This window comes from Phlebotomus papatasi, chromosome 2 (assembly GCF_024763615.1).
Source record: "Phlebotomus papatasi isolate M1 chromosome 2, Ppap_2.1, whole genome shotgun sequence".
In the NCBI taxonomy this organism is placed as follows: Eukaryota; Metazoa; Arthropoda; class Insecta; order Diptera; family Psychodidae; genus Phlebotomus; species Phlebotomus papatasi.
Genome location: NC_077223.1, coordinates 97,694,871 through 97,721,848, shown reverse-complemented (window position 1 = coordinate 97,721,848; position 26,978 = coordinate 97,694,871). Strand labels below are relative to the sequence as shown.

The 26,978-nt window shown below is 39.4% G+C and overlaps 5 protein-coding genes across 5 annotated transcripts; 3 read left to right on the top strand and 2 right to left on the bottom strand.

Annotated features, from left to right (window-relative positions):
* Positions 1-520: 520 nt before the first annotated feature.
* Positions 521-3,421, top strand: LOC129802612 (glucose-6-phosphatase catalytic subunit 1). The gene is made up of 5 exons (XM_055848578.1): positions 521-630; positions 701-1,167; positions 1,224-1,390; positions 1,451-1,572; positions 3,078-3,421. The coding sequence occupies exons 1-5, from the start codon at positions 575-577 to the stop codon at positions 3,280-3,282; spliced, it is 1,017 nt and encodes a 338-aa protein (XP_055704553.1). The 5' UTR covers positions 521-574; the 3' UTR covers positions 3,283-3,421.
* Positions 3,316-12,446, top strand: LOC129802611 (integrator complex subunit 14). Its single transcript, XM_055848576.1, has 3 exons — positions 3,316-3,582; positions 5,995-6,325; positions 11,159-12,446. Exons 1-3 carry the CDS (start codon positions 3,421-3,423, stop codon positions 12,358-12,360), a joined length of 1,695 nt encoding a protein of 564 aa, XP_055704551.1. The 5' UTR covers positions 3,316-3,420; the 3' UTR covers positions 12,361-12,446.
* On the top strand, positions 3,735-5,910 carry LOC129802610 (dnaJ homolog subfamily C member 2). The gene has a single exon (XM_055848575.1). The coding sequence runs from the start codon at positions 3,996-3,998 to the stop codon at positions 5,853-5,855; it is 1,860 nt and encodes a 619-aa protein (XP_055704550.1). The 5' UTR covers positions 3,735-3,995; the 3' UTR covers positions 5,856-5,910.
* Positions 12,375-13,177, bottom strand: LOC129801099 (zinc finger protein 723-like). The gene is made up of 2 exons (XM_055845860.1): positions 12,918-13,177; positions 12,375-12,807 (listed from the first exon to the last, which is right to left on the bottom strand). Exons 1-2 carry the CDS (start codon positions 13,175-13,177, stop codon positions 12,561-12,563), a joined length of 507 nt encoding a protein of 168 aa, XP_055701835.1. The 3' UTR covers positions 12,375-12,560.
* Positions 13,178-20,104: 6,927 nt separating this feature from the next.
* On the bottom strand, positions 20,105-24,343 carry LOC129801098 (uncharacterized protein K02A2.6-like). The gene has a single exon (XM_055845859.1). The coding sequence runs from the start codon at positions 24,341-24,343 to the stop codon at positions 20,105-20,107; it is 4,239 nt and encodes a 1,412-aa protein (XP_055701834.1).
* Positions 24,344-26,978: the final 2,635 nt, after the last annotated feature.

The window sequence follows — 26,978 nt, the reverse complement described above, 5'->3', positions numbered from 1 at the left end:
ATATACTTAAGACTTTAAATTGACAGGATTGGTTATGTTTCTGAGGTTAGAATTTGATACTTTTGAATTTAATTAATTTTAAACAAGTTTTTTCGTCGTGGTCTTGGTCGGGGTTAAATTATTAAATAAAAAATCTATTTATATTGAATTTTGAGAGATTATGCCCCGTGACATATGTTTTTAATTTTTAAGGTTAGGTTTAACATAGCCTAAAAACTCATAATTAACTTATTAACCAAATAAAAAAATTTAATCTATTAAAAATATTTATAAGAAAATATTCTTTCAAATGTGTTTTAAACAATGCCTTTATTAAGTCTTTTAATGTTGTAAGTTTTTTTTGATAATTCAAGCCTGATGTAATATAATACACGTAATATAAAGACATTTGAATCTTCCACGAGGGAAAATCGGCATCATCTGCAAAATGATTAATAATCTCGAGAATTTCAGCAGTTTATTTGAGAATTATTCCAATCGAATTATTCATTGAATTATTTTGTCATGATCTATTGTCTCAAATTGTTTCACTGAAGTATTATTACAAAAACTTTCGTGTCTTCCTTGCCCAACGATGGATTGCAAAATTTATAAATACGAAATCCCTCAAATAGTATTTCTTCAAAATATGTGAGTCCTCCTGTGAAGGAAAATTTACTTAAAAGCACTAAAATTAATTCTATAATTTCCTTCCAACTAGGTTGCATTCCTATCCGAGAGTATTTCTATTTATAAATTATCTGCTAAATTCTGAAACATTGTTCAATATTTTGATACCAATACTATCTGGATTGGACAAGGATATCTTCTTAAGGACAATTATAGGCGGGCTCTTGGCGGATTTTTTAAATTCGCATTTGAAATGGCTTTTAGCTGAACCTCGGCCCCATTGGTGGGTCCTTGGAGAGAGTCGTCGTCCGAGGCTTGTACAATATGAAGGGACTTGTGAATGCACTCCTGGATCGCCTTCCGGCGAAGCAATGGTCACTGCTGCAGTCTTTTTCATACTAATTAGCAGGTTGTTGGGGAAATTTGAGTATCATGTGACAAAGTGTTGGAAGAAGGTCATCTGGATGGCTTATGCTGCCATACTGATCCTTCTAACGGTTTCTCAGATTTTCTTAGGAGTTCACTTTCCCCATCAATGCATTTTTGGAGTTATAGCTGGTAATTTAATCATTATTTTATAATTGTCTGAATTCTATGCAAAACTATTTTTTCAGGGCTCATTATCGGGGGTATCCTATCTATACCCAGAGTCATGGACAAAATTTATTCACTCTCTAAAATTAAATGCTTCACCATCATCTGTATGATGTTCCTCTGTGATTGTGCAACGTACATGATGCAAATTTATCTTGGGGTGGACCCCAATTGGTCCACGAGATTGGTAATCATTTTTTTTTAAAGATTTTATTAGAAATCCTAATAATATTGCTTTCTCTTCCAGGCTTTCAAGTATTGTGAAAATGCTAAAGCCATCCTCCCAGAATCCCTGATAATGTATTCTTTGATTAGAAACTTGGGAATTTTCGTGGGAATATTGTCCTTCGCACCGTTAAATGTGTGCAGGTAAGATTTTTTTATTAACTCTTTCGTCTCCTTTGGGACACTGGGTACCCATGGAAAAAAGATTTTTTTTTGGACTACTTAGAATCGATAAAAATCCGATTCTTATGGATGATTACAAACTATAAGGATGTCCAAATCTAGGATATTTTTTGCAGGATCCCAATTAACTCCTGAGCTAAGATATTTCTGGTTAAAAATTGTGAATTTTCGATTTTCTACTTCCTTGGAGATATTGTGACTTTTTTGATATTTCTAGACCAGAATAAGGAAAATCCTCTCGGGGTCAATAAGTATGATAACTAACAATTCCAGATTACATAAATCCGAAAAACAATTTTTTCTTAAATTTACAAAAAAAAAACTTGTTTAAGCTTTATGGCAGAGGTGTGCAAGAAACCGTTGAAACCGAATTAACGTCAAAATAAGTTTATTATAGTAGCGTTTTGACCATTGACGTACATGTTTCATTTGACGTTAATTCGGTTTCAACGGTTCTTGCACACCTCTGCTTTATGGGAACTCTCATCCGCATAAATCTAGAGGTCAAATGTAAGGTTATCCCGCCAATGCCCGCCATTTGCTTTTTGACACCAACCTTGTAAGAAAATTCCAAGCGGAAGCGACATTTTGCCAATATGGCCGATAATTTTGACATTTGGCAACGAGGGAGATTGCTTTCAGGGAAGTTTTTCCTATTCTTCCTGATTTTGTGAATTCTAATTGTCCAGGAAGTGTCTTTTATACTTTTGAGAAAGCTTAATGTGTCTACAATAACATCGTGTTGAAAGAAATGTGTTTTGAAGTGTTATTGTGTGAAATATTTTGAGGAATCCGTTGGCAAGCAGGAATTTGGTGTCTTTTTTAGCACTTCCTGGACATCCCACAAGATACTGGTCAATAATTCACCTTGTTTTAGTTATCAACATCGTACAGGACTCCTTTGACACGCACAAATAGTTTACAAAATAGATAATATTGGCTTTGGGAAAATTGAAGTTTGTTTCCTTTTCGTTCTTTTGGGGACGAGAGTACCCAAAATTTTCCAATTTCCCAAAGGAGGAAACAATTCTTTCTCTGTGAAAGTATCATATTTGACCACTAAGAGTTACAATAAAGTGAGTTTTACTGAAATTCGTTCGCTGGATATGTTGTGGTCCGGAAAGAGTTAAAATTTTTAAAGTGTTTTTTTGGCCTCTATCTACACACTAGAGACATTTATGTCCATATTGAAGAAAATTCCCTACGTTTGTGTAGGAAAAATTCTTCAATATGGACATAAATTTCTCTAGTGTGTAGGGGCCTTTTCTTGAGGAGGAAAAAACCGCGAGTCATATTTGAGGTTATGAACCGGACTTACTATTGAAATTTAGTTATTTTCAAGGTTTTCTAGCTATTTCTTTGATCAAATATTGACCAAATATCTATTGACTTATATTTTTTAAGTTCATAATGGAATTTAAGTGTAAAAAGAAGTAGTAAACTAGAAAAACTTATCTTTTCTGCAGACCCTGCGTCAGTGACTCCTGCAAGTTGTTTCTTCGGTCTATCCTGAAAATTATTTTGGGAATGCTCGGTCATCACTACATACCTCGTCACTATGGAGTCTATATCTTCTACGGGAGCACGGTATCTTTCTACGCTGTTTACTACTTTATTTTATATTGGATTTTCACACTAAAATGGCCACGCAAACTGGAGAAGTTCGACTAAAAAGGCGCAAAAACTGCACTAGCACCACACTGCGGAAAAAATTGGAAACTCAGTATACAGTGACATTTGCAAAACAAAACACGCATTTTTTAACTTTTTGAGAAAATTGCTAAATTAATAAATGATTAAGACACAAAAATGCCTACAATAATTGCATTAGATGTATCTCTGTCAATGTCGAGATGTGTTTCTGCTCAGGGAAGTGAAAATATCACGTATCATCAATTAGCAATATCGGCAATCAATCAATTTCTGGATCATCTTTTGGCTAATAATGCCAAGCTGGAATTTGTTTCTCTGGTAAGATTTTGCTTCTTTGTGTTTTCGTATGTTGATTTGGTTGAATAGTCTGGGGGGAAATGTTGAAAATGCAGAATTTATGGAAATATTGGCAAGGGTAAACAATTTTAACCTCACTTTTTGTGTTATACAAAATGCATTGGCCATTTTCGTGCAGTTTATACCACTTTGTGTGCATCGACCGAATTGTGTGAAAATTTAGAAGCGGGAGAAAATCTCGCTTTTCCATCCCAATTTCTCAGTGTATCTTGTGAAAAAGTAACTTTGTGTGATAGTGAGAGTGATATTGTGAAGGGAGATTGTGATTTAGGTGAAAATTGGGAGTGCTTCGTGGGAAATCAGAGTTCTCCACGTGTTTGAGGTTAGAGACAGCTGTCAAAGGTTTCCTGGGCGAATTTGGGTCTTCCCGGACAATGGAGCCCACTGTAAACGTTACGACTGTGGCATTGATATCGCCATACACTAGAATCCGTTTGGTGTGCACAGAATCCCCATTTCTCAAGTACTATGACGACGAATCGCGAATCCGGGAGCAACGTGAGACAAAACAGTCTGAACTTTCCCACTCAAATTCCGATTCGGACATCTCGGAGAATGAAGACAAGTTCTGTGTGGATGTGGACTTTCTGCGGAGTTTGGATCCGAAGGAGTGGAAGGATCAGGACCATTATGCTGTGCTGGGACTGAAGAATTTGAGATTCAATGCCACTGATGATGACATTAAGCGAGCCTATAGGAAAATAGTATTAAATCATCATCCGGACAAGAGAAAAGCCAAAGGAGAGGATGTCAGGCAAGATGATGACTATTTCACGTGCATTACGCGTGCCTATGAGATTCTGGGAACACCAAATAAACGCAGATCTTATGATTCAGTCGATCCAGAATTTGACGATAGCCTCCCAAGTCAGTCGGAGGTGGAGAAGAACTTTTTCCGTGTGATGGACAAAGCCTTTACGCTCAATGCAAGATGGAGTGAACGCCGGAATGTGCCCAAATTGGGAGATGTCAATGCTGATCGTGATCATGTTGATTGTTTCTACAATTTCTGGTACAATTTCGAATCATGGAGGGAGTATAGCTATTTGGATGAGGAGGATAAGGAACGTGGACAGGATCGGGATGAGCGTAGGTGGATTGAGAAGCAGAATAAGGCCATTAGGGCTAAGAGGAAGAAGGAAGAGATGTCCAGGATACGTGCTCTGGTGGATTTAGCGTACAACAATGATCCCCGGATACAGAGATTCAAGCAGGAGGAGAAGGAACGGAGAATGGCAGCAAAGAGAGCAAAGCAGGATGCTATTCAGGCACAAAAAGCTGAAGAGGAGAGATTGGTGCGTGAGGCAGCAATGGCCAAAGTCAAAGCTGAAGAGGAGGAACAACGGAGAATTGAGGCAATTCGATTGGAGAGGGAGCAGCAGAAGAAGGCACTGAAGAAGGAACGGAAGACACTGAGGGAACTGGCAAAGAGTAACAATTACTATGCCTCAGATGACAAGGTTCGAGTGAAGAATATGGAGGGAGTGGAGAAGATCTGTGAGATGATGAAAGCCCTAGAGCTGCAGAAATTCAATAGGGAACTTCAGGAGGGTGGTCAGGAAGTTTTTCAGCGTGTCCTGGCGGAGACTGAGGAGAAGTTGGAAGAGGAACGTCGTGCCATGCTGACCAAAAATACATCCTCAACATCCCTAAACGCCTCTCTCCGGATGGTGGATAAGAATGCCATGTGGAATGCTGAGAATATGCAGATCCTCATCAAGGCGGTGAATCTCTTTCCGGCCGGAACGTCTCAGCGATGGGAAGTAATTGCCAATTTTATGAATATGCACTCACCAACAGCTTCCACGCACAAATATGCTGCCAGGGATGTCCTGAACAAGGCTAAAGATCTCCAGAGTGGTGATTTCTCCAAGAGTGTCCTCAAGGCTCAGGCCAATGAGAATGCCTTTGAGTCCTTTGAGAAAACAAAGAAGGAACTCAAAGTTGTGGACAATGCAGAGATCAGTGTGAAGGACAAGGAACCCAAAAAAGCAGCAGCAGCAGCTGCTGAGGTCAATGGAGGAGGAACAGACAAGGAGGCACGTACATGGACCAAAGAGGAGCAAGCATTGCTCGAGCAGGCCATAAAGACGTATCCAATTTCCACGCCTGAACGCTGGGACAGGATTGCCGAATGTATTCCCAACAGGACAAAAAAGGAGTGCCTGAAGCGTGTCAAGGAATTGGTGGATCGGGTGAATGCCAAGAAGGAAGCCCAGCAGAGTGTCAAGTGATTAGGATTTAGCATCTCTCCAGGATTTAACCAATAAATTGTTATTTTCCACAAAACCTTTTTTTCATTTCTTTTTTTTCCAATAAATTCTCTTCCAAAAAATCTCCCGGATAAATCTAGACATTCCCTGGCCTTTTCAGATCATCTATTCCTCCCTCTATGAGGTTGTGGTGGATTTTACCAGAGATTATGATGCCATCCGGAAGGCTCTTGGGAAGATTGATCACTACGATAAGACTTGCCTGGAAAATGTTCTGCATGCCATCAATAGCATCTTACTGACCAACTGGGGCACTCAGAATCACTGCCAGGTGCTGGTTTTCACAGACTGTGGCCTGGGATTTGGGTCAACATCGCTGGCCAATGTTATCTTGAGAGTGGTCAGTTTGAAGCAGCCACTTCCATTTGCTTCTCCCAGCAAAATCAACTTTGTCTGCCTGGGGAATACGCTGGATTCCCAATTTCTCGAAGGTAAGGACAGTTCAATTTATTTTTTTCCGGCTTTAAAAAATACTTGCTAAATTTTTAATATTTTATCCTTGGGGATTGATTTTCTTTGGACAGACCTAGTAAAAATAAAAAAAAATATTTAGGGGATACGCAGGCAGATTGGGATACGCACATTTTGTTAAGGCTCATTTGGTCAATTTTTATGAACTCCACGCCAAGTTCAGTTAGTTTAGGCTTTGGGCTTTGATTTCTGGAACTTGTGCCCTGAACATACTTACGACTTAAGTCGAGAAACGGCTTAACTCTTTCGTCTCTTTTGGGACTCTGAGTACCCAAAGCAGCATATGAATGTTCTGCGAAAAATAAATGTTTTTTTTTATTTATTCAGAACTGATAAAAATTCAATTCTTGTGGATGATTACAAACTATAAGGATGTTCAAATGTAAGATATTTTTTGTAGGACCTCAATTAATTCTTGAGCTTAGATATTTTTGATTAAAAAATGGTGAAATTGGCTTGCAGCATATGCTGCGGTCCGGAAAGTGTTAACGTAAATATAATCAAAATAATTATTTGAATTAATTCTCACCAGTTTTCTACTACCTAAGTCATCTAAGCTGCTTCTCGGCTTAAGCCGAGAGGCAGATTAGTCAAAAACTGATGGAAATGTCATTTTGATTATAATTACGTTAAGTCTAGGATGATTAACTAACGGATGGAGCATTTTAATTCACAAATAGTACATTTTTCTTAAATTCTTTATAATTTTTAAGCCTTAGATCCCACAAAAATAAATATAACACGAAATGGTAGCCACATATACAGAGAATATATTTTTATTGAATTTAAAATTTTACTGGTGTTACGGGTGTTACAGATAGAAAATTTGTCAGAAAAATTCAAAAAACTGCGAATTTTACGTCTTTTTCATAAAGGTTTTAGAAACTACTATCCTCGTGCAATCATTATAAATTTGGTGCTAATAACATAACATTATAAATACTCTTTCATTTGGTAAAAGTTTTAAAATGATTGCACTTGGTTTTATACCAAAACTAAAAAACCACTTAATAAACCACAAATATACGACATTTTTGTACGAAAAATGTATGTGAGAATGCTCTGCCCTGCGTTAAGTCGTCTCTCGACTTAAGTCGTAAGTGTGCCTATGGCATTATTCCCAATTTTAAAAATAAAAATACTATATATCTAGTTTTAGTTTCTTATCTATTCGAAAAAGATAATTTGCATTTGCGATTCTTTACAGAATAAAATTAAGTTTTTTTCGGCTGCCAAGATAATAATTTCAAAGAGAAGAAAGGACTAGAAAATTGCGTGGAAATTGATTTTGATCTTATTTTAATTAAATATCCCAAAAAAATGGGCTAAACAATTTTGTTTTGATCAGTAAATTAATGGCACTGGCACACCTTTTCAATGTATAGTAAATTTTTATCAATTGAAATTTTACCTCCTACTCTTTCAAACTAAAATCATGACTGACAATTAAAAATTGAAATTTTGGTCTCTATGATGCAGTTGAAAGAGAAAGAGATAAATTCTCAATCGATTGAATTATATTCAGTTGAAAAGGTGTGCCAGCGCCATTAATCAAAAAAAATCTAAATGCTTAGTAAAACAGTCTGGGCAGAATTTAGTTCAGGAAATAATGAAATCAAAATGTGTATCCCTTTCTTTCTCAAAAGTTTTGCATAAGTTTATCTCACTTTTTTACAATCAAAGTCATTTATACACAGTGTAATCATTCCCTAAAGTGAATTTGTTTTGTGACATTTAAAAGAAAACGAGAGATGCGGAAGAGTGCAATTGGACATTCAAAATCTTTGAGAAAGAAAGGAATGTGAATTTCGATTTTCAAACATTTTTTTATCCTAAAGAAGTGCCTGAGTAAGAAAAAACTAAAAAGTGATCGTAAATCTTTTTAAATTGCACCGAAAACTCCTTCACTTCCTCTGTGTTATTTATGCATTTGGCAAACCTAAGTTGATTTTTATTTGATGTTTCTTATGAACTTTCGCCACCGAAATCCATCTCGACTGAAGTATGGGCCTTAACTGTAAGACGAAATCACTTACACGGTTTGTTCCCAGCATGGGAACAAAATGATTCCCCATGTGAGTAACAATTTCGTTCCAAAAATTACCTCGTCCACGGACACCGAAAATTTGTGGAACAAATATGTTACAGATGTAGGAATAATATTGTTATAAAAAATATGTACCAATTTGTTCCTGACAGTGGGAACAAAACAGCCGAGTGCAACAAATTATATTCCAACTTTCAGGAACAAATTTGTATAAAACGAAATCAACTCAAATTTGTAGACATTCCACTGTATCAAAACGGTTCCAAAAGAAAACTCTAACAAAATTGTAACTGCATTTCATAACAAAACTATAAAGAAACCTTTTTGGAACAAAAAAATATATTTTCTAGGTGTAAATCGATCTGAAAAAAAAAATTGTTCCAAGGAAAACTTGTTCCAATATTTTAGTCAGTGTCCAAAAGTTTTTACCGTGTAGCCAGGTTAATTTGAAACATTTGTGTGTTATCAATAAATAGAAATTGGCACTTGCCCCATTGAGTACCCGTTAAATTTTTATACTAATTTTAAATTTTTATCCTGAACATCCTGAAAACAAAAATCTTGGAAAGTTTAAATCACACAAATCTAATATTCTGAAGAGACAAAATTTCGAACTGATCACAATCCTAAAAACCAAAGTCCCAAAATGCCAAAATCCCGAAAGCCCAAATCTCGAAAAACGAAAATCTCGAAAAGCCAAAATTCCAAAAACCCCAAAATCCCGAAGAGCAAATCGACTCTTCCATTCCATACTATGCTATCTCAGAATGACAACTTTTCAGGAGAGCCATTTGAATTTGGCGATTTCCTATGCTGCCTGTGTATTTTTTTTTTCGAATAAATGGAATATCTCGTTGCCCGGAAGTCGGATGACCATCAAATTTTTACCAGTTGTAGATCTTGGTCCTAGGATCAACATATCTGTCGGAGTAATAAAAAGCGACTTAGCATAGTATGGAATGGAGCCGTCGAAATATTCCGTCTGAGTCGAAATCGTGAATGAACAGAAAATTCCTTAAGAGACAAAAATTCGAATGGCTCGAGATCTAGAATGGGAAAATCCCAAACAGTCAAACCCGAAACTTCGAACTTATAATGCCAAAATTACGAAGGGGTTAACTCTTTCGTCTCCTTTGGGACTCTGGGTACCCATGGAAAAAATAATTTTTTTAGACTATTTAGAATCGATAAAATTCCGATTCTTGTGGATGATTACAAACTATAAGGATGTCCAAATCTAGGATATTTTTTGCAGGATCCCAATTAACTCCTGAGCTAAGATATTCTTGGTCAAAAATCGTGAATTTTCGATTTTCTGCTTTCTTGCACATATTGTGACTTTTTTCATATTTCTAGACCCGAATAAGGAAAAACCTCTCGGGGCCAATAAGTATGATAACTAACAATTACAAATTACATAAATTCGAAAAACAATTTTTTCATAAATTTTCAAAAAACTTGTTCAAAGTTGATGGGTACTCTCGTCCCCAAAAATCTAGAGGTCAAATGTCAGGTTATCCCGCCAATGCCCGCCATTTGCTTTTTGACACCAACCTTGTAAGAAAATTCAAGCGGGAGCGAAATTTTTGCCAATATGGCCGATAATTTTGACATTTGGCAGCGAAAAAGATTGCTTTCGGGGAAGTTTTTCCTATTCTTCCAGATTTTGGTGAATTCTGATTGTCCAGGAAGTGTTTTTTTGGCTCTTGAGAAAGCTTAATGTGTCTGCAATAACATCCTGTTGAGAGAAATGTGTGTTAAAGTGTTATTCTGTGAAATATTTTGAGGAATCTGTTGGCAAGCAGGAATTTGGTGTCTTTTTTAGCACTTCCTGGACATCCCACAAGATACTGGTCAATAATTCACCTTGTTTTAGTTATCAACATCGTACAGGAGTCCTTTGACACGCAAAAGTAATTCACAAAATTGATATTATTGGCTTTTGGAAAATTGAAGTTTGTCCAAGTTTGTAATTTTTGCGTTCTTTAGGGGACGAGAGTTCCCATGAGTTTTCCAATTTCCCAGAGGCGGAGAAAATTCTTTCTCTACAAAAGTATCATATTTGGCCACTAAGACTTACAATAAAGTGAGTTTTACTGAAATTCGTTCGCTGGATATGTTGTGGTCCGGAAAGAGTTAAAATCCCGATAAGCCAAAATCTCGAAAAGTCAGAATTCCGAAGAGACAAAATTCCGAATGAATGGTCCAGAGTTCCAAAAAGCCAAAATTTCGACAAGCCAAAAATCCATAAAAACTAAAATCTCAAATTTTCAAAATCTTTAAAGAATTAAAAAATATATATATTTTCCAAGTAGTTGTTAATATAGATATTAATCTTTTTAAATATGAAAATATTGTTTTTTTTTTTAATCATACAGGAGGAACAATGTTTTTCTTTTCATTTTTGTATTCCTACTTGTTCTTTTTAATAATTTTTTTTAAAATTACTTTATGATTTTATGAATTTTATTCATAGCTTTTTCAGGAAATTTGAGGCCTTAGGCTTAGACTAGCTATAATAATACAATATTCCAATGCAAAATGGTCAAATTCATTATAGAAACATATTTAAAAAAAAAATTAAAAATATAGTCCGAAAGTAGCGCGCTTTCCCCTATACTTTTCAAACTGAAAGTTTTTTTTAAAGTAAGGGTTTTTTTTGAAAAAAAAATCATCTTAATATTGATAAAAGATATTTTTTTAGAGAGGTTCTTTTTAGAGATATTTCTCATTTGCTTCCTTCCAGCTACAAAAGTGTACCAGAAACTTCTGGACATTAGTGGTCAGAAGGGTCAGTTATTTATTCCCAAAGCCATTGAGAATGTGGAATTTGTAAAGATCAAGAAGGAAGATAAGTATGGATCAGCCAAGGAGGATGATGTGGTAAAAGTGGAGATACCTATTGCTCCTGGACTCACGCGTCAGAGTGTCCGGGAGATGATGGAGAGAGTTTGTGAAACCAACTACCGCCAATTCGATGCCATCCTCAACTGCGGCAGTTATTTCAAACTCGAGTGTCCAGTTTTGATCTGGCCACCACCACTACCCTACACATCCACGGATATCCTGGGAATTGAGACCACCAGGCATATTTCGCGGAAGATTGAAGTTTGTGGATTCATTAGTATTTCAGATATTGGATCACCCATGTCAATCAGCCGGCATTTGCTGATGCCCAAGATGGAGGAGAAGCCAGTGGCAGTGAAGAATGAGAAGATTTTGCGAAGTGGAAAGGCACCTGGGGAATACCTTTCTGGGGACTATGAGCGATTGGAGGCGGAAATAAAGAATTTCTATGCGAAAGGAGAGACGAATTCGGATGACGAAGGATCGAGCAGTGTTGCTGTGAATGAGTCTACAAGGGAGTCAATTTGTGTACTGCTCCATGGTGCCCTGAAGATTGAGAATATGGCTGCTCTGGTGCTTCTGGGAGACAATTGGTTTGGCTTTATCTATTCGTATGCTGATAGCAAGAAAAAGTCCAATATGATGCTGACAATTTTGCCTCCGGGACCTGATGTAATTCCCTGGCTGGGAGATCTTCGGCTACTGGGCACGGTGGATGATCTTGTGCCTGGTGAGACGGTTACGGGATTCCCAGTGAAGCCGGATAAGAGGAGTTATTCGCAGAATTGTGTTGTGTGGATCAAGCAAACGGGACTGCAGTCGGATATACAGAAAGTTTTGAGGCATGCAAAGAAACTTCCGGAGAAAACTCAGCATTTCTACAAGGAACTCAATCGGATCCGGAGAGCTGCCCTTTCGCTGGGATTTGTGGAACTTCTTGAGGGCTTAGCGTGCATTTTTGAGAGGGAAATTCCAACCCTGCCACCCAATGCAAGCCCAGACTGTGCCCTGCAGCTCAAGCATGCAGCGATGGAACTGAAGAAATTCAACAGGGACATGAAGCACTCAATTATTCCCTATCCCACAAAGTACAACCAATAAACGTGGACAACACACAGAGGAGGTAAGTTATCTTTTTTAAATTAGTATACATTTCTCTTTTATAATAAATAATTCAATAGGAAAAATAAGTGTTAAGAAAGATGCGTTAATTTCGAAGATCTCGTCCAGTCTTTTCCGTTCTTATATGCCCCCCAACAAAAAGATTATTTATATATTTTTCTTTTTAACTCGATACTGCTTTATGGCGCTTTTCGCTTACTTCCTGCCCGTGGGGTTCGTGCAATTGTACCCGAATCACTCGAGCGTGTCTCATCGATGAGTGTCTCAAAGTCCACAACATCCTTAAGTTCATTCTCAGACTTGAGATCCTCCTCGTCCAGGCGATGGAGTCTCATGTGAGTGGAGAGGGCTTGTCGCATGTTGAAGGTTCGACTGCAGATTTCGCATTTGAAAGGTCTTTCTGACTTATTGTCATGGCCATTGATGCTGAAATTAGAGATACCCTTTCAGTCCAATTTTTGACCACTCTTTTTCCTGGATTTCCCTCGCACTCAAGAGAGAGAAAAACATGGGAATCTGACAGCACATCTAGTTACCTCTCGTTTTTGGACGTTTCCTTTGGCGTCTGCTGCACTTTGACAGTGTTCACCTTACTCTTGCGCTTCTTCGCACCACTGCTACATTCAGCAGTCTTATTTTTCATTATAAATTCCAAGAGATCTTCCCGAATTTCGGGAGCGTTGCGTTTTTTCTCACCTCTTGCACTCCCAGCAACTGTCACGTCCACAGTACAAAAAACACTACCGCACTTTTTCTGGCATGCCAGTAGCTGTGGAACTATCTTGGGAGAACCCATGGATTTTCCATGGATGTGTCTGTGGAATTTTTAAATTTGAAATGCTTACTGGAAAATAGTGCAAACACATTAACATAGAACTTAATTAGGGTAACTGTACCAAATTTCGGCCAGCTTGCAATTTCAATTCAATTCAATTTATTGGTAAACAATAGGACAATCTGTCCTCTATACAATTGATATAATTTCATAGAGTTTAAGAAAAGTTTTAAATTTTAGAAAAAAAAAAGAAAGTAAAGCTCATGTGGGGCACGCGCACGATTAGCGCGCGGCACCAACAAATCTAAGGATAAGCTCCCTCTTCCGCTCGCGAGGTAAATTATTCCAAAGAACGATTCCCTCAACAAATAGGGAGTCGCGGAGAATGCGACAACCTGAACAGAGCACACGGAGACACGAAGCCCTAGTTGATGATCCAGCCACCACAAGCTCCGCAAGATACCGTGGCATACCAATACATAGTAACCGTGAGATAAAGTCTACAGCACGAGTCTCCAGATAAGGAAACAGAGGAAGACCAAGGATTGAATCCACCCAAGGAGAAATATGATCAAACTTTCGGAGTCCGAAGACATACCGCAAACAAGAGTTAAATGACCTATTCAGTCGGGCCTGTGTTTCAGCGTTAGCACTGAAAAATAGTTCAGCCCCGTACGCGAAGAAAGGGACAATTAAAGCTCTAACTAATAAAAGCCTTGTACCCTGAGGAGTGAAGGACTGAAGGCGTCGCAAAGTGAGGAAAACTTTCCTGCAAATCTCAGCCCCATGATCAGACCATGTCAGAGTTTCATTAAAAATAATACCCAGGTTCCTGGCCCTTGAAGTGAAAGGAATCACCTGATTTGAGAGATAAACTGGGTGAGGTTCAGGATTCCTCCACCAGATTTCACCACATTTCAACCACTTCTTTACCCCAAATTTCCATGAATTGTGAGTTTTTGCATACTCTATCTAGAGATTATACAATGCAAAAAAAAAACGACGAACGAAATGCTGTAATAAGAATTTGAGTGAATTCTAGAAGGTCAAGGAACTATGAGAATCAGGTGGCCGAAATATTACCCAAAGCTTTGTCTATTTTTGTTCATTTTAAAATGTATTAAGAATGATTTTTTAGAGAAAACAAAGGACGATAAAGTGTCTACAAGTTCCAAAGAACACTCATTATAAAGATATTGTAGAGCTTAAATTTCCCGCCTTATAGCAATAAATGCTCTGCTGAGGCAACCCTAAATATTCGAGACGCAATGTCTCCTTTCTAGGCCAGCGCCTCTGGTGATGGTGGAGACGACTGTAATAGTTTAGTCGATCGTACGATCTCAGTGAGTACGGACGTGAGTTCGTCTCGAGTCGTACAAGTGATAGGACATAGTGCGGAGAGCTCGCGACAGTCTGGAGCCCACACCAGTCGATTGCATAAGAAGGTCACCTCCTAAGTATATTAGATTTAAGAGTAGATATTGCTTGCCCCCTATATCTTTTTCAGAAGTGGGATGATGGGGCAAAAATCCCCTGAATCCCTGAAAGAGTTTGTGAGGATTGCAGAGTAGCCATCATGACGAAATTGGTGGCAATAGGTTGGATGGTGCGAGTGAGGGGGGCATTAAGCATCATGGGGCAACAGGAAAATTCCTGTCGTACACAGGAATTCAGATAAGTGACCCAAATTGGGGAAAATTGCGTTTTATTGGATTTTTAGAAAGAGAAAAAAAAACAATTAATGTTGCGCAATAAGGGAAAATTTTATTCAAAAGCAAAGAAATAATTAATTGGGATATATTGTTGATCTTGAGGGATGATTCTCGCCGTGAATAGAGGCTGAATTTCCGTAAGAAATGCGATATTTCGGGAAAAAGGTGGTAATTGCGCATCATATTGGAAATTGCGTCAGAAAATTTCCTATTGGTTCAAATTGTGCCATAAAATATCACGCGATCTCCCCTAGCGGAAAAGAGGGGAAACTTGTTCGAAAATTGTCGAAATTGCAACAGTGGCGCGACTGACGGGGGAAAAAAGTATTAGTCGTTGACGAAAAGTTGGCTGAGGCAATTGCATTGTCAAAAAGTTGCTATTTTTCGTGGAAAATAAAAGAAATTATTCGCAAATTTTCATACAAAAGTGTTCAGACGCGATTGTTGAAGGTGTTGTGTTGTGTGTTTGTCACGCAGAATGCCGCGTCTTAGAAGGACAGGTACTGACCCACCAGTGCCCAGAGAGTCGCCCACGGGACAGAGCTCAAGTTACGATGGTGCTCCAAGGATTGGGCCCCAAGAAATTGCCACCATCATTCCCAGGTTCGATCCGGATGATCCCAGTTGCATGGATTGTGAGCTCTGGATTGATGATTGCAGTACTACCAAGGAGATGTATGGATGGAGTGACAGTGCTGCAATCCTGTACAGCTCCATGAGGCTGAGGGGTACCGCGAAAGTGTGGTATCATGCCGCCAAGGGGCAGCTACAGACATGGGAAATGTTCAAGAGGGATTTCATCGACAATTTCCCTGTGAAAGTCAGCATCCCTGGTATCCATGAACAGCTGAGGAAATCCCAGAAATCCAAGAATGAGACGATAATAGCCTATTTTCACCGGATGTGCGCCCTGGGAAGGAAAATTTCTCTTGACGACCAGACAATGAAGGAATACATCATTGGGGGGATCTCACCAGAGAGCCGAAGGGCTACATTGAGGAATCGGTCATATCCTTCCTTGACCAAGCTACTCCATGCTCTCCTGGAAACTGAAGAGAAGTGTAATTCGGAGAAAAAGGATGAGAAAAATGACCGTCACAAGGCTGGATCGTCACGAGGGTACAATCGTGGTTCAAAACAGGCAGACAGGTATCATCCCTATTCCTCAAGTTCATGTGGAGGTTCACGAGTGTCTGAGAATGCAGGAAGATATAAACGGGACAGGAAGGAGAGCCCAGACGAGAATTTGGACAGAGATAGAGTCAAAAGTGAGAAGTTTTCCGGAAAGACTGAATTTCGAGACAACCGAAAATGCTATCATTGTAAGCAGCCTGGACATTTGATCGCAAATTGTCCGAAAAAGCCCAAGGATTTTCAGATAAGGGTGGTCGAGCAACTCCCCACCCTGCCAAATAAAAAGGGGTTGATCAAGGAGGCTGAAGTACAGGGTCAGAAGGTGAAAGCCTTTGTGGATTTCGGAAGTGACTGTACTATTGTTCAAGAGTCGGTAGCTAAACGGTTGAAAATAAAATGGCAAAAAGGGACAATTTCTTTGACGGGTTTTGGGGGAGTGAAAAAGAAAACAAAAGGTAGCACCCGAGTTAAGGTGAATTTAGATGGTGTTGAGAGAGAGGTTGTTTTACATATTGTCCCGGATGAGATGCAAAATCACGAGATGATAGTTGGGCGTGATTTTTTTAATGATCCCTTTGTGGTGTCATTGCGTACCTGGAATGATCTGATAATCACCGATAATGCCAAAAAAGATGTCCATGTTATGGAAGTGGAAGTTGAGATAGAAGATGAAAATAAAACACCGATTGAAATTTCTGATGATATGATTTCAGTGGGAGAGAGTGTCAGTGACTTGATAAAGGAAAGGCTAAAGGAACTGGTCAAGGAAAATCGTCAGTGTTTTTCCTTAGATACATCAGAACTGGGGCATACCACAATAGAGGAGATGAAGATCCAAATTATTTCCGACAAAATTATTAAGTATGGGCCCTATAGAATTCCATATGCTCTCAAGGAGGAAGTCCGGATGAAAATTGAGGAACTGCTCAAGTATCAGATAATTGAGCCGTCAACTTCAGAGTTTGCCAGCCCAATGGTGGTTCTCCGGAAGAAGAACGGAGGAATAAGGATATGCATCGACTACCGGAAAATTAACGCTATAGTGAGGAAGGAGCACTTCCCGATGCCAAACATCGAGGAAAAGCTAAATAATTTGGCGGGTAAGAAACTTTTTAGTTGTCTGGACTTGTATATGGGATACCACCAAATCAGTGTTGCCGAGGAATCCCGGAAATATACAGCCTTTATAACACCGGAGGGTCTGTATCAATATCAACGAGTGCCTTTTGGTCTTGCAAATTCCCCAGCAATCTTCATGAGGGTGATTGCTCATGCACTACAGTCTCTGAACAAAAATGATGTAACCTGTTTTATGGATGACATACTAATCTCTACAACTGATGAAGAGGCACATCTCAAGACATTGGGTGATTTGTTCACTGAACTCAAGAAGTATAATCTCACACTCAACATTGAAAAATGTCAGTTCATGAAGAGTCAAATTTCTTACTTGGGACATGAGATTACAGAAGAGGGAGTGTCCCCAGGTAACATCAAGACCCGAGCCATATCTGAGTTCCAATGTCCAACAAGTTCCAAGGAAGTGAAGAGATTTTTGGGCTTAACAGGTTACTTCAGACGTTTTGTGCCAAATTATGCACATATTGCTGCACCACTAAATGAGGTGAAAGCTCAAGAAAAGGATCATGTGGTACTCACGGAAGAACAGACAAAAGCATTTGAAACCCTGAAGGCCAAGTTATGTGAACAGCCCGTTTTGGCTTTGTACGATCCCAACAAGAGACATGAATTACACTGTGATGCATCAAAATTTGGACTTGCAGGCATACTTCTTCAGACTGACAGTACCAACCACTTGAAACCAGTCTCATACTTCAGCAGGAAGACCACAAAATTGGAGCAAAAGTACCATAGCTACGAATGGGAAACCCTAGCAGTGAAAGAAAGTCTTCTCAGATTCCGGTACTATCTTCTTGGAAAACATTTCAAGATTGTAACTGACTGCAAAGCTCTACAACAGAGTCAGGATACACAACATTTAGTTCCACGTGTTGCCAGATGGTGGTTGAATATAATGGAGTTCGATTTCACAATGGAACACCGGAAAGAATCTCAGATGAAACATGTAGATTGCCTTAGCAGAATGGCTTATGAAGATCCACCAGAAGAAGAACACCAGGAAGTGATGTTAATCCAGATGGAGGAGGATTGGGTTGTGGCTTTACAACTCAAAGATCCTACAACTTCCCGAATTCGACAAATTCTTGATGGAACTTTAAAGAAGGAACCGGATGAGAAAGATGTGCAGAATAAATTCCAGTTGGTGAATGGCAGAGTGTATGCTCGAACATCAAAAGGATTGAGATTCATGGTACCCAAGGCAGTTCGATTCCATGTGTTGATGAGTGGTCATTATGGGATGGGACATCCTGGACCCAAAAGGACTTTAGAACATCTGCAACGAGAATACTGGTTCCCAAAAATGAGACAAGCAGTGGAAAAATTTGTCCAATTTTGCATTCCATGTGCGGTGCATAAGATTGGGAAAGACGAAAATCATCATCATATTTACGTGCATAAGAAAGCACCTGTCCCTTTCCATACAGTGCACATAGACTTCTGTGGACCCTTCCCAAGGACAAGTGGGAGGAAAGAACATGTATTTGCTGTGGTTGATGCATTCACCAGATTTGTGACTTTGAGAGCAGTTGCTGGACCCACCACAAAAATCACTACCAAGATTCTCGACGAAGTGGCTCAATATTTCGGAATGCCGCAAGTATTGGTGAGTGATAATGGAGCTGCGTTTACATCAAAAGAATTCCAGAAGTATTGTGATGAGAATAGCATCAAGCATGCATTAGTCTCTGTTGCTACACCCAGAGCTAATGGTATTGTGGAGAGAATATTTCGAGGAGTCAAAGATGTACTCAAGACACTTTCCGAGGACAATGAAGGACGTGACCGGGACAAGAAGTTAGCCAAAGTGCAGTGGATGTTGAACTCAATGGTGAATAGAACTACCGGCGAGACTCCTCAGAAAATGCTGCTGGGATATTCTCCAAAGACTACATTCGGTGATCAGCTGTACAACTCACTCATAGTGGATCACGAAGAAGTACGCACACCAGTAGAAGACTTGAGGACAAAGGCATATGACAGGATGTGTCAGCAACAACAGAAGCAAGCTGAAAAGTACAATCAGAAGCACCTAGCTCCAAAGGTTTACAAGGAAGGCGACCTTGTGTTGGTTCGACACAATGTTGCTGCATTTGGAAGTTCCCGGAAAATGCTTCCACGCTACAAAGGACCATATATAGTGGAAACTGTCCTAGGTGCAGATAGATACATTGTTGCGGATACTCCGATCACACAAGTTACTCAGAAACCGTTCAAAGGAACCTATCCAGCTGAGAAGTTGAAGGGCTGGGTAACCGAGAAGGATTTAGAGGAGTACAGTGGGTTACTTAGTGAAGACCCAGCAAGTGATGAAGTTGAAGAAGAATTATCAATGGATTGAATTTCTTTATTCTGTTAAAACTTAGTTGATAGATTACATGTTGATTAAGTTGATGTTGAATTAATTTGAATTGCTTGTGATAATAAACTGAAGTCAAAGAAAGATTGAAATATCTATTTGTTAGATGATTAGATTTGGAATATTATGGATTTTATTGAGAACTGAATTAAAGGAATACAAAATAACATGTCTGTTTCTCATTTGGAATTTAGGCAGACTGAATCATAAAGTTATAAGTTGACTGGGAATCTGTTATATTCATGGTTATGGAATTTGTTTCCTGAGTGCCTGGCCAATACATATGGGATCATTTAAATACTCTTTTAAAGGAAAATCATTTTAAACTATCCTTAGTTTTTACTCAATCTTTTATTTATTTCCGCTACACATCTACATATGTTGGCTTGGCACCATCGACTCACTGACACTTCAATTATTATCCCGGTTATCCGGGTTTGCTTTGCGGCAGTGCTGCCAACTGATACAACAGCCGTCCCCCTCGAAAAATGAACAAGAACTTTACATGAACTAAACAAAGAAAAAATAAATAAATTTACATGAAATTTGAGAGAAAGTAAAATTATATGTTTAAACAAATATGGGAGGCAACTGTTGCATAATTCAGAGGTTAAGGCGGTTCGGAGCTTTGATTATTCTTTGTGAACGACGAGGTTCAAAAACTTCAACAGATTGGGGAGGGGACATCGCTTTCGATGGTTCTTCATCTGTACTACCCAGCTGATCTTCAGCATCTTCAAATTCACTTGAATCCCCATCACTATCAGTTGAGACTGATCGAGCTTTACCTACAGGGTTATGTTCGTTTAACTCCTGCTCATCTTGCTCCAATCTAATACTGTCCTGCTCTTTCTCTTCCTGACTGTTAGACGCATTTTCGATTTGTGGAGTTTCCGGTACCCCTTCACCTTCACCAATGATACTCTCATCTTCTTCAACACCCCCTGATCTGCTACTACTGACATTCTCTGTTCTACTCACGTCATTTCCTACCTTTCTCAACTGATTAACATGCCGCTTCCATTCTCTACCATCATCTAACTTGATAAAGTAATGGACTTTTCCCAATCTTTGTGAAATCCTCCCGAATTTCCATTTGGAACCCCAGCTACCGTAATTACGTGCTGCAACTCTTTCTCCCTCTTGAAAATTCCTACGCGTGGTAACCTCGGAGGAGCTCTTTACTATGTCTTCTCGCGGAATAATTAGATCCAGTCTTGACTTAATCTGTCGATTCAAAAGTTTCACACTAGGTGAAACACCCGTAGTGGCATGTGGAGTTCGGCGGTAGTTTAGCAGAATACTGCAAAGTTTCTGATCTAGTTCGGATTTATCTACTTCTTTCAATACTTCTAATTTTTCCTTGATAGTACGCACGTACCTTTCGGCCTGACCATTAGTAGCCGGATGAAAAGGCCCTCCCGTCTTGTGTCGTATTCCGTTCTTTTCGCAAAACTCACGAAATTCTAGGCTCATGAATTGTCTTCCCTGATCAGTTACGAGTATATCACAGAGTCCGTGAACTGCAAAAATTTCCCTCAACATTTTGATTGTAGTCGAAGTAGTCATATCATTGCAAACTTTTACTTCTGGCCATTTAGAAAAGGAGTCCACCAAGATGAATAAATATTTACCCTGAACTGGTCCTGCATAATCCGCGTGTACACGCTGAAATGGTTTACTAGAATCCTCCCAAACATGAGTAGAATCTTTCGGCGGATATGACCTGTTTTCTTGGCAAACCGTACAATTCAAGACCTTTTCTTCTATATCCTTGTCCATCCCTGGCCACCAACAGTACCCTCTTGCAATTGCTTTCATCCTCGTCATTCCAAAATGACCATCGTGAATTTCAAGGAGTATTTTGTCTCTCAAAACCGGGGGAATATACACTCGTGTTCCTCTTATTAGACAACCTCGACATAGACTGAATTCCGTTTGTTCGATCTCAAATCGATCTTTTCGCGGAACAATTTTCCCGTCTTGGAGCCCTTTAATAAGACGTTCAATCTCGCGAGATTTCTCAGTCTCAACCCTAATTTGCTCCGCAGTAACGGGCAACGTGTTCAACAAATTTATTTGAAGAACTTCCGGTTCGTCCATTTCAAAATTATTTTCATTTCCCGCCGGTAACCTTGAAAACACGTCTGCATTAGCATTATCGGCCGATTTCTTGAAACGAATATCAAAATCAAATGCTTGCAAAAATATCGCATAGTGTTGCATACGCATAGCCGCGTAAGCCGGAATCCCCTTTTGTGGATTGAAAATCTTCGTTAAAGCCTGATTGTCCGAAATCAAGGTAAAACGACGCCCGTAAATATATTGGTAAAATTTCTTTATACCAAAAACTATCGCGTATGCTTCCCTGTCAATCTGGGAATATCTCTTCTGGGTGTTCGAAAGTGTCTGAGAAACATACTGAATTGGTCGCTCTGATCCATCTGGATATTTGTGACTTAACACAGCCCCAACTCCCACAGGACTAGCATCTACAGCCAAAATTAGCTCTTTCTTCGGGTCATAATGAACAAGGAAACTTTCACTTGACATTTCTTTTTTTACTGTGAGAAAAGCCCTTTCGCAATCCTCCGTCCACCTGAAAGGCTCATTTTCTTTTGTAAGTTCAGTAATAGGGTGGAGAATCGTGCTAAGATTCTTAAAGAAGCGCGCGTAATAATTAATGAATCCCAAATACGACTTAGCTTCATCCTTGGTCTGCGGACGCGGCATGTTCTCGAGTGCGAGAACCTTCTTAGGACTCTTATGAATACCGTCTTTATCGATAGTGTACCCACAGTACTCAATTTTGTCCTCAAAAAAACTACACTTTTCCAAATTAACTCTCATGTTCCGACGATCAAGTCTACCCAAAACTTCTCTCAGTCTTTCCATGTGGGTCTTATCGTCCGGGCCAGTAATTTTAATGTCGTCCAAAAAAACTGATACCCCTGGAATATCGCGCAATTCAGAATCCATGAGTCTCTGCCAAATTCCTACCGCCGAAGCCACCCCATACATTAACCTGGTAGGTTGGTACAAGCCCTTATGTGTGTTAAGAGTCAACAACTCTCTGTCCTCTTCCCTTACCTCTAGTTGCAAATATGCTTGAGTGAGATCTAACTTTGAAAACTTTTGTCCCCCTGCCATGTTCGCAAACAATTCCTCTACAGAAGGTAAAGGATGCTTATCAATAATCAATTGAGGGTTAATCGTCATGTCATAACTTCCACAAAGTCTGACATTTCCATTGGCTTTGAAAACTGGAACTGCAGGGGACGCATACCTGCTCTGGTTGACTTTAACCAGTATTCCTTCCCTAACCAAACGATCGATCTCATTTTCCACCGCTTCTTTTTTAGGAATTGGGACATTTCTATGTTTGAGGAACACTGGACTCGCATTTTCTTGTAATTTTAGTTCCGCTTGCATCCCCTCAATTTTCCCTGTTGTTTTCTCAAATACCCTCTTAAAATCCTTTTTTAGTTCAGAGACCAATTTAGTCTTATCAACCTGACTTTCCTGGGCTTCAATTTGCCTAATATCAAGCAACACCTTGTTCCAATTAACCCATTTAGCTCTTTTGATCCATTCCCTTCCAAGTAGTGGGGGTCTCAAGCGATCTTCTGTGAAGTACAGATTCACATTCCGCAACACCCGCTTCCCAATCAGTGCTGAAACCCTTATGAACCCCACAACTGCTATTTTCCCTCCCCCATAATGCAAGAATTCCTTCTTGGTGGGAATTATAGTTTCATCAGGGAAAAAATCATCTTTATACTTTAAACCCGCGATAGAAATGCCCGAGCCACTGTCAACCTCGAATTTTACAAAATCTGAAACTGATTTGTTGTTAATAAATTTGAATTTTAAGTAAACCTTAGGCTCGACGATTTCCTCCACGTGCAAGATGTCATCGACTTCGTTGACTCGTTGAATTTTCTTCTCAGCTGCCTTGGTCTCAGATTTCTTGGTGTTCTTCTGCTTGCAGACCCTCTGGAGATGACCGGTTTGTCCACATTGATTACATGTAGAATTTTCATGGAAGCAGTTGTTGGCCAGGTGATTTTTCATCCCACAACGGTAGCACCTAACCTCCTTTTTGTTTTCCTTTTGCTCATTTGGTTGAATCTTGTGCACATCCGTCGCCTCCAGCTGCAATGTATCTTGTTTGGTTGCTTTTGCTGTCATATCCTCCTTCCCCTTCTCGGAGGATTCCATGGATTTAGCAATCTCCAAAGCACGTTCCAAACTGAGGTCTTTCTTTTCCAGCAATCTCTTTTGGACATCTTTGTCCCACAATCCAAACACAAACTGATTTCGAAGGGATTTGTTGAGATTGTCACAGCTATTACATCCCAAGTTGCAATATTTCGTGAGACCTCTCAAAGCTGCCATGAAATCATCCATACTTTCACCTTCTTTCTGGATTCTCTTTCTGAAGTTCACGTTCTCAACGATCTCCAGTGGCTTTGGATCGTAATAATCCTCCAGAATCTGAATCAACTCATTGTACGAGAGATCTTTCGGCTCCCTAGGTGTAATAATATTACACAGCTGATCATAAGACTCCAGATTCAAGTAGAAAATAATCCATTCTTTCTTCATCGTGTCTTCAGAAATCTTGTACAGATTAAAAATTGTCTCCATTCTTCCAAGCCAACGACGCCATTTTCCTCTCAAAGCGGGAAATTCCTTGATGTTCGTGGGCATTTGAAACGATGACGTCACAACTCTTTGCCCTCCGACCCTATTCGAATTTCCTTGGAAATCTCCTTGATTTCCGTCACTGGAACTTGCTCCATCACCTTGAGCAGTATCATTAGCTCCTCCTTGAGGCATTTTCGATGTCGTCGCCACTAAACTATCCTTAGTTTTTACTCAATCTTTTATTTATTTCCGCTACACATCTACATATGTTGGCTTGGCACCATCGACTCACTGACACTTCAATTATTATCCCGGTTATCCGGGTTTGCTTTGCGGCAGTGCTGCCAACTGATACAACACATTTGTAGAGTCTTTGTGACAAATTAGTCTTTGTGACAGTCTAAGTCAGTCTAAGTGACAATTGGAAGAGAACGGCTAGACGACGACGACGACAAAAAGAAATGGATTGACTATACGAGGAATAACAATTTCCAAGGATATCACTAGAAGACAGTATTATCTGATGCAGTAGAAGGAATGACTTTTGATAGCCTAATTCCTAAGTCTTTGTGACAATTATGAGAAGGTGTATTCGGAATTGTTTTTGGTAGCATTCATCCGAAATATTGTCTTGGTGACAAAAGAAGCGAGCAAATAATGAAGTCCCTAGATTTGTAAAGAGGATTAGATGAGATTTAACTAACAGGATAATGAAATGGTTAGGAATTCGGTAAGTCAAGGACTGTTACCTTTCCTCAAGACAACCCTGAATCTTCGGATTAGTCAAGTACTCCAATGAGGACATTGGTAAGGTCAGGACGGCCGAGATGTAGAGCTTAAATTTCCCGCCTTATAGCAATAAATGCTCTGCTGAGGCAACCCTAAATATTCGAGACGCAATGTCTCCTTTCTAGGCCAGCGCCTCTGGTGATGGTGGAGACGACTGTAATAGTTTAGTCGATCGTACGATCTCAGTGAGTACGGACGTGAGTTCGTCTCGAGTCGTACAAGTGATAGGACATAGTGCGGAGAGCTCGCGACAGTCTGGAGCCCACACCAGTCGATTGCATAAGAAGGTCACCTCCTAAGTATATTAGATTTAAGAGTAGATATTGCTTGCCCCCTATAATATAACAAAATATCAATTTGTATTAAAAATATTACATTTCAAACTTCAGGCTTTGGCGCTTGTATGCAACTAGCGTGGAATCGTTTGAATTTCCCCAACATTTGATATGATTTTGATAGTTTCAACTACTGTTTACTTTTTGTTTGTCAGTTGTCATTTTTAGTGCATTTCATTAGTTTTATTTTGACACCACTTTCGTTAAAAAATATTGATTTTTGGTTGAGATATCTTAAGAAGATATAGAGAATCCGACAACCAATAATTGACATTTACCTACAAAGTCCAAATGCGACTTATGCGGAAATAGGAAAACTCACCGAAAGCAAGCTGGTGGTAGGAAGCCTGGAATTCAAAACCGTGACATGGAGAAAAGGGTGCTGGGGTACTTTAAGAGGAACCCTTCTCTATCCCTCCGAGATGTGGCCAAAAAGACGGGTATTTCACACTACCTAGTTCATAAAATTAAGAAAAAGAATGATTTAGTGACTTATAAAGCCCAACCTGCACCTCATCGTACAGATAAGCAACGACAGTCCGCCAAAACAAGGTCCAGAAAGCTAAATGTTCACCTTCTTAAATGTTTAGAAAGAGTGTTTTAATGGACGACGAAACCATCGTGAAAGCCGACTTCCACCAATTGCTTGGACAACAATACTATACGGCAAAGACTCACACAGATGTACACAGCAAGTATCGATACAAGAACTACACCAAGTTCCCGAAAAAATACTTGGTTTGGATGGCAATTTGCTCGTGTGGTCTTTTAAGTCAAGAATTTTTCATGACCGGGATCATGAACAAAGAGATTTACATCGAAGACTGTCTCAAGAAGCGTCTTCTGCCGCTCTATCGAAGCCATGATATTCCACCATTGTTTTGGCCAGATCTATCATCAAGCCACTACGCTAAAGCCTAAAATAGACACAGGGATCGGCTTAGGGATTAGCCCGAAAAATGAGAATTGGTGTCAATACATTCAGGGATCAGCTCATAATTTGGAGGATCAGGCTGATCTTCTAAATTCATGAAGTCTTGTGAAATTACGGGGATGAAAAGATACAGTGGATACAGTGCTGAAAATAAAAATCTTCACTTTGGGGGTTTTGGGTGCTTTTCGAAATGTCAATTGGGTGAAAAAACATGGAGAGTAATGGTACGCAATATGGCAAAATCTGAAAAAGCATTATGATTGGAGTAAAGAGAAGATCAGAGTACTCTTTACTGTACGAAAAATTCATTGATGTTGCATTTGAGAAGCCTTTCAGCAATCAAAGTGTGGAGATTTAATAGAAATTTACAATGAAAACGCTAGTCCTTGATCCTAAATCCTCAGTGTATGATAGTTTGGGCTGAACCTTTACCGCCAAATTTTTTGAGCTGAGTATTCTCCAGGATCAGCCTGTGTCTATTTTCGGCATAAGGATACGATTGCGTAGTTCAACGACAATAGAGTCATTTATGTGCAGAAAGAGTTTAATCCGCCCAACACACCGGAACTGCGTCCTATTGAAAACTATTGGCGAATTTTGAAGGAGGATCTCAGGAAAAAGGCTAAACCAGCCAAAAGTTTGCCTGATTTCAAGCAAAAATGGAAAGACGTCGTCAGAGCCCGTAGAGAAGAGCTTGTCAAGAATCTGATGAGGGGAATTAAGAAGAAGGTGCGGGAGTTTGCTAACCAGCCATTGGAATAAAGCAAAG